The sequence below is a fragment of the Coregonus lavaretus genome (genome assembly GCF_964263955.1).
Source record: "Coregonus lavaretus genome assembly, chromosome: 28".
Classification (NCBI taxonomy): Eukaryota; Metazoa; Chordata; class Actinopteri; order Salmoniformes; family Salmonidae; genus Coregonus; species Coregonus lavaretus.
In genome coordinates this window covers 688646-701450 of record NC_140015.1, presented here as the reverse complement: position 1 = coordinate 701450, position 12805 = coordinate 688646, and the positions used below count along the sequence as shown (strand labels likewise).

At 44.0% G+C, this 12805-nt stretch overlaps 1 protein-coding gene across 1 annotated transcript in view; it reads right to left on the bottom strand.

The window, feature by feature from the left end:
* Positions 1 to 799: 799 nt before the first annotated feature.
* The window catches only part of LOC311103785 (BTB/POZ domain-containing adapter for CUL3-mediated RhoA degradation protein 1-like), a 33223-nt gene continuing 21217 nt past the window's right edge, over positions 800 to 12805 (bottom strand). The window contains exons 6-7 of the mRNA XM_084145439.1: positions 11151 to 11346; positions 800 to 1122 (exon numbers count right to left, since the gene is read on the bottom strand). Coding sequence (XP_084001565.1) covers positions 886 to 1122; positions 11151 to 11346 — 433 coding nt within the window. The 3' untranslated portion in view covers positions 800 to 885. The remainder of the gene's footprint in view (positions 1123 to 11150; positions 11347 to 12805) is intronic.

Genomic DNA, 12805 nt, shown 5'->3' with positions numbered 1-12805 from the left:
ATGATTTTTAGACAGCCAAATAAAGCCTGATTTCACCATCAGACCCAACATGAAATCCTGTTTCAATTAGGCACGGTAGCATCATGGACAAAAATATTAAAACATGGTTTAAGCACGTCAATGTGTCAACATGAACTCACATGGCCGTTAAACATGACATGGCCATACGTCACATTGCCTCAACATATTGGATGAGCATGGCATCAAGTGTCGGTTCAGAAAGCGATCAGTGTGTAAACTGGTCAAAACATTTTTTCAGCACCTCACCACTCACACAATCCCCACCAACATCTATACAGAATAAATAATAAATAATTTATTTAAAGTTATATAAAAAAAAAAGGACAAATTAACAAAATAATAACAAATAAAGAGACAAATACAACAGTAATCAATTCAAAAGGAATAAACATCCAGCAGATGCTCAGCAGTCACGTTTCCTCTAACCTACTATCACCACCCCACTTCACCCTCCCTGTTCCCTTTTAGTGCAGAGTTAAAGTACCTTAGTTGAACCAGCGAAACCCTCCATCTTCCAGTCACATTCCCACCACCCAAGCCTGGTCGGGAGATAGCCCCAACTGGCCCTTAGGTATTTGCAGACCTATGCTTTGGTCCAATTCTCTCTACCCTTCTCCCCAATGTGTGCACGTTGATTAGTGTAATAGTCCCACCTTTGTTTTCCGATCAGGCAAAAAAAAAAAAATTGTATATATATATATTGCAGTCCTTGGTAATAAGCATCCACACACCTCCTTCCTTATAAGAACCTGTCCCACCCCCCCTACTAAACATCCACCCTAACCTCTCCATGCAAACACCCTGCCGCCAAACAACCCTCCCTCTCTTCATCCTCTCCTTACCCCCACAGTTCATTATTTCTTCTCAGTCCTTATACACAGTCTGTTGGCCGTGTCCTCTCTCGTCGTGCATGATGTGCCTCCTCACGTGGATCCTCCTCACCCTTCGGTCCCCTGCGCTGGCCCCCTCCTCCTCGGATTGGCTGGCCCCAGGTGATGACGACTCCAAAAGGGCCACGCCTCCCGGGCCAGAACCACGCCCATTCTCATAGATGAGGATGTTGAGGGTCTCCTCAAAGATGCGCGCTTCAGGAAACTCCACCTGTCAGGGAGAAGGAAGAGCAGGACACACAGGGAAGCAAAGAATGGGTAGCATACGTTGTAGATTTCTATATTTAAGTGGCTGCTATCATATACTGATTGAGTATTGAAAACCATGATAGTGTCTTCGAAAAGTATTCACACCCCTTGCCTTTTTACAAACAGAATTTAAAATAGATTATATTTAGATTTTTTGGTCACTGGCATACATACAATGCCCCATAATGTCGAATTGGAATTGTTTTTATTTTATTTTGAAGAATTAAGCTGAAATGTCAAAAAAATAAAGTCATATCTCAGACTGGCCAATAAAAATAAAATATTAAGATGGGCAGTCTGAGATATGGCTTTTTCTTTGCAACTCTGCCTAGAAGGTCAGCATCCCGGAGTTGCCTCTTCACTGTTGACGTTGAGACTGGTGTTTTGCGTGTACTATTTAATGAAGCTGCCAGTTGAGGACCTGTGAGGTGTCTGTTTCTAAAACTAGACACTAATGTATTTGTCCTCCCACTCTTTCTATTCTGGTTAGAGCCAGTTTGCGCTGTTCTGTGAAGGGAGTAGTATACAGCGTTGTACGAGATTTAGTTTTTTGGCAATTTCTCGCATGGAATAGCCGTCATTTCTCAGAACAAGAATATACTGACGAGTTTCAGAAGAAGGTTCTTTGTTTGAGCCTGTAATCGAACCCACAATTGCTGATGCTCTAGATACTCAACTAGTCTCAAGAAGGCCAGTTTTATTGCTTCTTTAATCAGCACAACAGTTTTTAGCTGTGCTAACATAATTGCAAAAGGGTTTTCTAATGATCAATTAGCGTTTTAAAATGATAAACTTGGATTACTGATAATGGGCCTCTGTACGCCTATGTAGATATTCCAGTAAAAATCTGCCGTTTCCAGCTACAATAGCCATTTACAACATTAACAATGTATACACTGTATTTCTGATCAATTTGATATTGTTATTTTAAATGGACAAAAAAAAACATTTTCTTTCGAAAACAAGGACATTTCAAAGTGACCCCAAACTTTTGAACGGTTGTGTGTGTGTGTGTATATACATACACACACATATACATATACACACACACACACACACACACACACACACACACTACCAGTCAAAACTTTGGACACACCTACTCACTGACCACCTTCAGTAGACACTTGAAACCATACTTCTTTAAGGAATACCTGGAATAGTATGAAGTAATCCTTCTTCCCCCACCCCCCATAAAATAAAAAGGTGGTTGTCCCATTGGCTATCATAAGTTGAATGCACCAATTTGTAAGTCGCTCTGGATAAGAGCATCTGCTAAATGGTGTAAATGTAATTCAAGGGTTTTCTTTATAAAAAATATAAAAAAACATTGTAGATAAATACTGAAGACATCAAAACTATGAAATAACACATATGGAATCACGTAGTAAGCAAAAACGTGTTAAACAAATCAAAATATGTTATATTTGAGATTCTTCAATTAGCCACACTTTGCCTTGATGACAGCTTTTCACACATTGCATTCTCTCAACCAGCTTCACCTGGAATGCTTTTCCAACAGTCTTGAAGGAGTTCCCACATATGCTGAGCACTTTTTGGCTGCTTTTCCTTCACTCTGCCATACGACTCATCCCAAACCATCTCATTTGGGTTGAGGTCAGGGGATTGTGTAGGCCAAGTCATCTGATGCAGCACTCAATCACGCTCCTTCTTGGTAGAATAGCCCTTACACAGCATGGAGGTGTGTTGGGTCATTGTCCTGTTGAAAAACAAATGATAGTACCACTAAGCCCAAACCAGATGAGATGGCGTATCGCTGCAGAATGCTGTGGTAGCCATGCTGGTTAAGTGTGCCTTGAATTCTAAATAAATCACAGACAGCACCCCCCACACCATAACACCTCCTCCTCCATGCTTTACGGTGGGAACTACACATGCAGAGATCATCTGTTCACCCACACCACGTCTCACAAAGACATGGCGGTTTGAACCAAAAATCTCCAATTTGGACTCCAGACCAAAGGACAAATATCCACCAGTCTAATGTCCATTACTCCTGTTTCTTGGCCCAAGCAGGTCTCTTCTTAATGGTGTCCTTCAGTAGTGGTTTCTTTGCAGCAATTCGACCACGAAGGCCTGATTCACGCAGTCTCCTCTAAACAGTTGATGTTGAGATGTGTCTGTTACTTGAACTCTGTGAAGCCTTTATTTTGGCTGCAATTTCGGAGGCTGGTAACTCTAATGAACTTATCCTCTGCAGCAGAGGTAACTCTGGGTCTTCCTTTCCTGTGGCGGTCCTCATGAGAGCCAGTTTCATCATAGAGCTTGATGATTTTTGCGACTGCACTTGAAGAAACGTTCAAAGTTCTTGAAATGTCCGTATTGACTGATCTTCATCTCTTAAAGTAGTGATGGACTGTCGTTTCTCTTTGCTTATTTGAGCTGTTCTTGAAATAATATGGACTTGATCTTTTACCAAATAAAGCTATCTTCTGTATACCCCCCTACCTTGTGGTAGCATGAGACGGAGTCTACAACCCACACAAGTGGCTCAGGTAGTGCAGCTCATCCAGGATGGCACATCAATGCGAGCTGTGGCAAGAAGGTTTGCTGTGTCTGTCAGCGTAGTGTCCAGAGCATGGAGGCGCTACCAGGAGACAGGCCAGTACATCAGGAGACGTGGAGGAGGCCGTAGGACGGCAACAACCCAGCAGCAGGACGCTACCTCCGCCTTTGTGCAAGGAGGAGCAGGAGGAGCACTGCCAGAGCCCTGCAAAATGACCTCCAGCAGGCCACAAATGTGCATGTGTCTGCTCAAACGGTCAGAAACAGACTCCATGAGGGTGGTATGAGGGCCCGACGTCCACAGGTGGGGGTTGTGCTTACAGCCCAACGCCGTGCAGGTCGTTTGGTATTTGCCAGAGAACACCAAGATTGGCAAATTCGCCACTGGCGCCCTGTGCTCTTTACAGATGAAAGCAGGTTCACACTGAGCACATGTGACAGAGTCTGGAGATGCCGTGGAGAACGTTCTGCTGCCTGCAACATCCTCCAGCATGACCGGTTTGGCGGTGGGTCAGTCATGGTGTGGGGTGGCATTTCTTTGGAGGGCCGCACAGCCCTCCATGTGCTCGCCAGAGGTAGCCTGACTGCCATTAGGTACCGAGATGAGATCCTCAGACCCCTTGTGAGACCATATGCTGGTGCGGTTGGCCCTGGGTTCCTCCTAATGCAAGACAATGCTAGACCTCATGTGGCTGGAGTGTGTCAGCAGTTCCTGTAAGAGGAAGGCATTGATGCTATGGACTGGCCCGTCCGTTCCCCAGACCTGAATCCAATTGAGCACATCTGGGACATCATGTCTCGCTCCATCCACAAACGCCACGTTGCACCACAGACTGTCCAGGAGTTGGCAGATGCTTTAGTCCAGGTCTGGGAGTAGATCCCTCAGGAGACCATCCGCCACCTCATCAGGAGCATGCCCAGGCGTTGTAGAGACACAGGCACGTGGAGGCCACACACACTACTGAGCCTCATTTTGACTTGTTTTAAGGACATTACATCAAAGTTGGATCAGCCTGTAGTGTGGTTTTCCACTTTAATTTTGAGGGCGACTCCAAATCCAGACCTCCATGGGTTGATACATTTGATTTCCATTGAGAATTTTTGTGTGATTTTGTTGTCAGCACATTCAACTATGTAAAGAAAAAAGTATTTAATAAGATTATTTCATTCATTCAGATCTAGGATGTGTTGTTTAAGTGTTCCCTTTATTTTTTGGAGCAGTGTATTTTGATTTGATTACTACATGATTCCATAAGTGTTATTTCATAGTTTATGTCTTCACTATTATTCTCCAATGTAAACATTTTTAAGCTCTCAACCTGCTCCACTACGATGTGAATTGGGGCGTGTCCGGCCCTCCTTTTCCTGTAGTCCACGATCATCTACTTTGTCTTGCTCACGTTGATGGAGAGGTTGTTGTCCTGGCACCACACTGCCAGGTCTCTGACCTCCTCCCTATAGGCTGTCTCATCGTTGTTGGTGGTCAGGCCTACCGCCGTTGTGCCGTCAGCAAACTTAATGGTGGTGTTGGAGTCGTGCTTGGCCACGCAGTCGTGGGTGAACAGGGAGTACAGGAGGGGACTAAGCACGCACCCCTGAGGTGCTTTCCTTCCCTTACTAGCTGGGGGCGGCCCGTCAGGAAGTCCAGGATCCAGTTGCAAAGGGAGATGTTTAGTCCCAGGGTCCTTAGCTTAGTGATGAGCTTTGTGGGCACTATGGTGTTGAATGCTGAGCTGTAGTCAATGAACAGCATTCTCACATAGGTGTTCCTGTTGTCCAGGTGGGAAAGGGCAGTGTGGAGTGCGATTGAGATTGCGTCATCTGTGGATCTGTTGGGACGGTATGCGAATTAGTGGGGCGGTAGTCATTAAGGCAGGTTACCTTCGCTTTCTTGAGCTCAGGGAGTATGGTGGTCTGTTTGAAACATGTAGGTATTACAGACTTGGTCAGGGAGAGGTTGAAAATGTCAGTGAAGACCCTTGCCAGTTGGTCCGCGCATACTCCGAGTACACATCCTGGTAATCAGTCTTGCCCCGCGGCCTTGTGAATGTTGAGCCGTTTAAAAGGTCTTGCTCACATCGGCTATGGAGAGCGTGAACACACAGTCATCAGGAAGAGCTGGTGCTCTCATGCATGCTTCAGTGTTGCTTGCCTCGAAGCGAGCATGAAAGGCATTTAGCTCATCTGGTAGGCTCGCGTCACTGGGCAGCTTGCGGCTGGGTTTCCCTTTGTAGTCCGTAACAGTTTGCAAGCCCTGCCACATCCAATGAGCGTCAGAGCCGGTGTAGTAGGATTTAATCTTAGTCCTGTATTGATGTTTTTCCTGTTTGAAAGTTCGTCTGAGGGCATAGCGGGATTTCTTATAAGCGTCCGGATTAGTGTCCCGCTCCTTGAAAGCGGTAGCTCTAGCCTTTAGCTCAGTGCGGATGTTGCCTGTAATCCATGGCTTCTGGTTGGGATATGTACGTACGGTCACTGTGGGGACGACGTTGTCGATGCACTTATTGATGCAGCCGGTGACTGAGGTGGTATACTCAATGCCATTGGATGAATCCAGTCTGTGCTAGCAAAACAGTCCTTTAGCGTAGCATCCGCGTCATCTGACCACTTCCGTATTGAGCGAGTCACTGGTATTTCCTGCTTTAGTTTTTGCTTGTAACCATGAATCAGGAGGATATAATTATGGTCAGATGGCGAGGAAGAGCTTTGTATGCGTCTGTGTGTGGAGTAAAGGTGGTCTAGAGTTTTTTCCCCCTCTGGTTGCATGTGACATGCTGGTAGAAATGAGGTAAAACGGATTTAAGTTTACCTGCCTTAAATTCCCCGGCCACTAGGAGCGCCGCTTCTAGATGAGCATTTCCTTGTTTGCTTATGGCCTTATACAGCTCGTTGAGTGTGGTCTTAGTGCCAGCATCGGTTTGTGGTGGTAAATAGATGGCTACGAATAATATAGATGAGAACTCTTGGTAGATGGTTTACAGCTTATCATGAGGTACTCTACATCAGGCGAGCAATACCTCGAGACTTCTTTAATATTAGACATCGCCACCAGCTGTTATTGACAAATAGACACACACCACCGCCCCTCATCTTACCAGACGAAGCTGCTCTTTCCTGCCGATGCATGGAAAACCTAGCCAGCTCTATATTATCCGTGTCGTCATTCAGCCACGACTCGGTTAAACATAAGATATTGCAGTTTTTAATGTCCCGTTGGTAGGATAGTCTTGACTCAAGTTTGTTTTCCAGTGATTGCACGTTGGCCAATAGAACCGATGGTAGTGACGATTTACTCACTCGCCTCGGAATCCTCACAAGGCACCCCGAACTTCTCCCTCTGTATCTCCGCCTTTTCTTCATATAGACGGTTCACGAATCGGCGTATGCGAACATGAGTAGATTACCTTGAAAACAAAGGGCAGACATCTTGGACGCAGTCTCCAGTTCTTATTATACCTCAGTAACACAGCACAGAAGGAGTGAAGGATACAAGACCAAAAAGACAACATAAGAACAAGCAGACATGAACGCTCATAAAAAACAGGAAATAAATCATTATTCTTGTGATATAGGCATTTGGAATATCGCGCAAAAACATACATTCAAATTAATTCTATATCTCGCCCAGCCCTAACGGGTATTCTTGTAATTGTTAAGGACTGGGGAGTTTTTCAGGATAAAAAATAAACAGAATAGAGCTAAGCACAGGCAAAATCCTACAACATGGTTCAGTCTGCTTTCCACCAGACACTGGGAGATGAATTCACCTTTCAGCAGGACAATAACCAAAAGGTCAAATATACACTGGAGTTGCTTCCCAAGACAGTGAATGTTCCTGAGTTGCTGAGTTACAGTTTTGACTTAAATCTGCTTGAAAATACAGTGAGGGAAAAAAGTATTTGATCCCCTGCTGATTTTGTACATTTGCCCACTGACAAAGACATGATCAGTCTATAATTTTAATGGTAGGTTTATTTGAACAGTGAGAGACAGAATAACAATACAAATATACAGAAAAACGCATGTCAAAAATGTTCTAAATTGATTTACATTTTAATGAGGGAAATAAGTATTTGACCCCCTCTCAATCAGAAAGATTTCTGGCTCCCAGGTGTCTTTTATACAGGTAACGAGCAGAGATTAGCCACAGAAGCAATCAATCAATCAGATTCCAAACTCTCCACCATGGCCAAGACCAAAGAGCTCTCCAAGGATGTCAGGGACAAGATTGTAGACCTACACAAGGCTGGAATGGGCTACAAGACCATCGCCAAGCAGCTTGGTGAGAAGGTGACAACAGTTGGTGCGATTATTCGCAAATGGAAGAAACACAAAATAACTGTCAATCTCCCTCGGCCTCAATGCAAGATCTCACCTCGTGGAGTTGTAATGATCATGAGAACGGTGAGGAATCAGCCCAGAACTACACAGGAGGATCTTGTCATTGATCTCAAGGCAGCTGGGACCATAGTCACCAAGAAAACAATAGGTAACACACTACGCCGTGAAGGACTGAAATTCTGCAGCGCCCGCAAGGTCCCCCTGCTTAAGAAAGCACATACAGTGGGGAGAACAAGTATTTGATACACTGCCGATTTTGCAGGTTTTCCTACTTACAAAGCATGTAGAGGTCTGTAATTTTTATCATAGGTATACTTCAACTGTGAGAGAAGGAATCTAAAACAAAAATCCAGAAAATCACACTGTATGATTTTTAAGAAATTCATTTGCATTTTATTGCATGACATAAGTATTTGATCACCTACCAACCAGTAAGAATTCCGGCTCTCACAGACCTGTTAGTTTTTTTTTAAGAAGCCCTCCTGTTCTCCACTCATTACCTGTATTAACTGCACCCGTTTGAACTCGTTACCTGTATAAAAGACACCTGTCCACACAATCAATCAAACAGACTCCAACCTCTCCACAATGGCCAAGACCAGAGAGCTGTGTAAGGACATCAGGGATACAATTGTAGACCTACACAAGGCTGGGATGGGCTACAGGACAATAGGCAAGCAGCTTGGTGAGAAGGCAACAACTGTTGGCACAATTATTAGAAAATGGAAGAACTTCAAGATGACGGTCAATCATCCTCGGTCTGGGGCCCCATGCAAGATCTCACCTCGTGGGGCATCAATGATCTTGAGGAAGGTGAGGGATCAGCCCAGAACTACACGGCAGGACCTGGTAAATGACCTGAAGAGTGCTGGGACCACAGTCTCAAAGAAAACCATTAGTAACACACTACGCCGTCATGGATTAAAATCCTGCAGCGCACGCAAGGTCCCCCTGCTCAAGCCAGCGCATGTCCAGGCCCGTCTGAAGTTTGCCATTGACCATCTGGATGATCCAGAGGAGGAATGGGAGAAGGTCATGTGGTCTGATGAGACAAAAATAGAGTTTTTTGGTCTAAACGCCACTCGCCGTGTTTGGAGGAAGAAGAAGGATGAGCACAACCCCAAGAACACCATACCAACTGTGAAGCATGGATGTGGAAACATCATTCTTTGAGGATGCTTTTCTGCAAAGGGGACAGGACGACTGCACCGTATTGAGGGGAGGATGGATGGGGCCATGTATCGCGAGATCTTGGCCAACAACCTCCTTCCCTCAGTAAGAGCATTGAAGATGGGTCGTGGCTGGGTCTTCCAGCATGACAACGACCCGAAACACACAGCCAGGGCAACTAAGGAGTGGCTCCGTAAGAAGCATCTCAAGGTCCTGGAGTGGCCTAGCCAGTCTCCAGACCTGAACCCAATAGAAAATCTTTGGAGGGAGCTGAAAGTCTGTATTGCCCAGAGACAGCCCCGAAACCTGAAGGATCTGGAGAAGGTCTGTATGGAGGAGTGGGCCAAAATCCCTGCTGCAGTGTGTGCAAACCTGGTCAAGACCTACAGGAAACGTATGATCTCTGTAATTGCAAACAAAGGTTTCTGTACCAAATATTAAGTTCTGCTTTTCTGATGTATCAAATACTTATGTCACGCAATAAAATGCAAATTACTTTAAAATCATACAATGTGATTTTCTGGATTTTTGTTTTAGATTCCGTCTCTCACAGTTGAAGTGTACCTATGATAAAAATGACAGACCTCTACATGCTTTGTAAGTAGGAAAACCTGCAAAATTGGCAGTGTATCAAATACTTGTTCTCCCCACTGTATACAGGCCCGTCTGAAGTTTGCCAATTAACATCTGAATGATTCAGAGGAGAACTGGTTGAAAGTGTTGTGGTCAGATGAGACCAAAATCGAGCTCTTTGCCATCAACTCAACTCGCCGTGTTTGGAGGAGGAGGAATGCTGCCTATGACCCCAAGAACACCATCCCCACCGTCAAACATGGAGGTGGAAACATTATGCTTTGGGGGTGCTTTTCTGCTAAGGGGACAGGACAACTTCACTGCATCAAAGGGACGATGGACGGGGCCATGTACCGTCAAATCTTGGGTGAGAACCTCCTTCCCTCAGCCAGGGCATTGAAAATGGGTCGTGGATGGGTATTCCAGCATGACAATGACCCAAAACACACGGCCAAGGCAACAAAGGAGTGGCTCAAGAAGAAGTACATTAAGGTCCTGGAGTGGCCTAGCCAGTCTCCAGACCTTAATCCCATAGAAAATCTGTGGAGGGAGCTGAAAGTTTGAGTTGCCAAACGTCAGCCTCGAAACCTTAATGACTTGGAGAAGATCTGCAAAGAGGAGTGGGACAAAATCCCTCCTGAGATGTGTGCAAACCTGGTGGCCAACTACAAGAAACGTCTGACCTCTGTGATTGCCAACAAGGGTTTTGCCACCAAGTACTAAGTCATGTTTTGCAGAAGGGTCAAATACTAATTTCTCTCATTAATATGCAAATCAATTTATAACATTTTTGACATGCATTTTTCTGGATTTTTTTGTTGTTATTCTGTCTCTCACTGTTCAAATTAACCTACCATTAAAATTATAGACTAATCATGTCTTTGTCAGTGGGCAAACATACAAAATCAGCAGGGGATCAAATACTTTTTCCCCCTCACTGTACATGGCAAGACCTGAAAATGGTTGTCTAGCAATGCCCAACTTGACTGAGCTTGAAGAATATTGAAAATATTAATGGCCAAATGTTGTACAACCCAGGTGTGGAAAGCGCTTAGACTTACCCAGAAATCCTCACAGCTGTAATCACTTCCAAAGGTGATTCTAACATGAGTGTTTTATTTTTCAATAATGGTTTTAAAAATGTTAGAATTTGTTTGATTTTGAAATGAGAGTACTTTATGTAGATCGTTGACAAAAATTACAATTAAATCCATTTTAATCCCACTTTATAACAGCAAAATGTGGAAAAAGTCAAGGGGTGTAAATACTTTCTGAAGGCACTGTATACCCTAACATTTACCTAAACACTTTTGTTGCTAGCCTCCATGTTAGTGTTTAAGCTGTAGAAGCGCAGAGTGAAATTGGTTTAATTGGGCTTACTTTGGTCTGTTTCTTCTCAGTGGCGTAGACAATGGACGTGCAGCACACCTCTGCGATCTTGCGGCCCTCACCGTAGAAAGACCAGCAGCAGATCTCGTCCCCGAGCACGTCCTTGACAAACAGGACGCGCCCGTTGAAGCGCAGCCCCAGTTTATCAAACAGCTCAATGTTTTTCAGCAGGTTGTCATCCGAGTTACTGAAGGAGAGGGAAAAGCAAGGAGTTGGGTCAATCCCAAAGACACAGCACCATTGTCGACATACACATGCAGAGAGAATGAGATCCTTGACTTGAGATGCATCACCCCTTGGCAACAATGCCTGACATGCATGAAACCCTGAAATCTCAAACTGAAATATTTGGTTTTACATTTCTAAGAGTAGGCAGTAAGTAATGTAACTTTTTTGTTGCTTAGCTTAATTGTGGCAGTGCTTGCTAAAAGAGAGACTTTAGGCATGGAATCATCTACAAAGTCAACAGCAGCTACAACACGACTACCTATTGGATATACCTAAACTTCTGGGCAATGTTCCCTCTAAGCTGCGTGCACTTCCACGCAACTCCCTCAGGACTTCCGCGCAGAACAAATGCTGGCCCGTGCAAGATTGAACTTCACTAGAGTTGCCCCATTAGTTTACACATCTTTCCTTAAACAGATACTTTCCTTCTAATGTGGGGATTGTGATTGAATCAACATAGTATCATCCACTTTCAATGCAACAAACCTAACATTGCAAGATTGAGTCTGTGATTTTGATGTAGCAGGCGGTCCTTTCAATCGCCTACTGTCGAGAGTTTGTGCTTTTGAGATCAAAGAGCATTTGTTGATATTCTTTGCTATTTAGCAAGTTATTAACCCAGTTATAGCATTGTTTTGGTCAGCAATGGGAGAGTGATTGCTTCCTATAAAAGCACAAAACCTGAACATTTCTTGCCATCTTTCAAAAGAGAGTCAGGTAAGAGCTATGATTTTGTCTTAAAAGAGCAGTGTTGTATTTTAAGACAGGCTTGAATATGCAGAAAAGGCCAATTGGCAGAGGGTAGCCTACATGTTTGTCTGATGCTCTATTGTAATAAAACATTAATTTTATTTAGTAAAGTAGTTTCTTGAATCATACACTAACACAATAGCCTACAATGCAATTTCCAGTCACCTATTACGCCAATGGTGTTTACAGACCTTTTTTGTTTTCTTTGGACAAATGACTTGGGCTTTAGGACAAGTAATATCAAGGTTAATGTTGAATAACACATAGTAGGTTACAGTAGGCTATATAAACACCCAAACATCTATAGCTATTTCCATGTGAAAATGTTATGGGATGCATTTGTGCTGTTTTTCTGATAGGCCTATTAGACTCAAATGGCCACTGTCTAAAACTGCAACTTAAAGTGGGTACAGTTGAACTACAAAGCAAATGTGTGCCGGAAGTTACACAGAATGCTCAGTGTTCAAGTTTCCGCTCACAAGACCTGAAATTTGCTCAGTGTCTGAAAAATTGGGGGAACATTTCTCCTGGGTATCAACACTATCTGGTATGCTTTTGTAGTAGGATTAGTTGAGATAACAATTCAGAGCTATTCGAGTTCATTCAGATGAGAAATCAGGCCTGGGCCGAAGCAAGGAAAATAGACTTGTGTTTTCCCTATATTCATT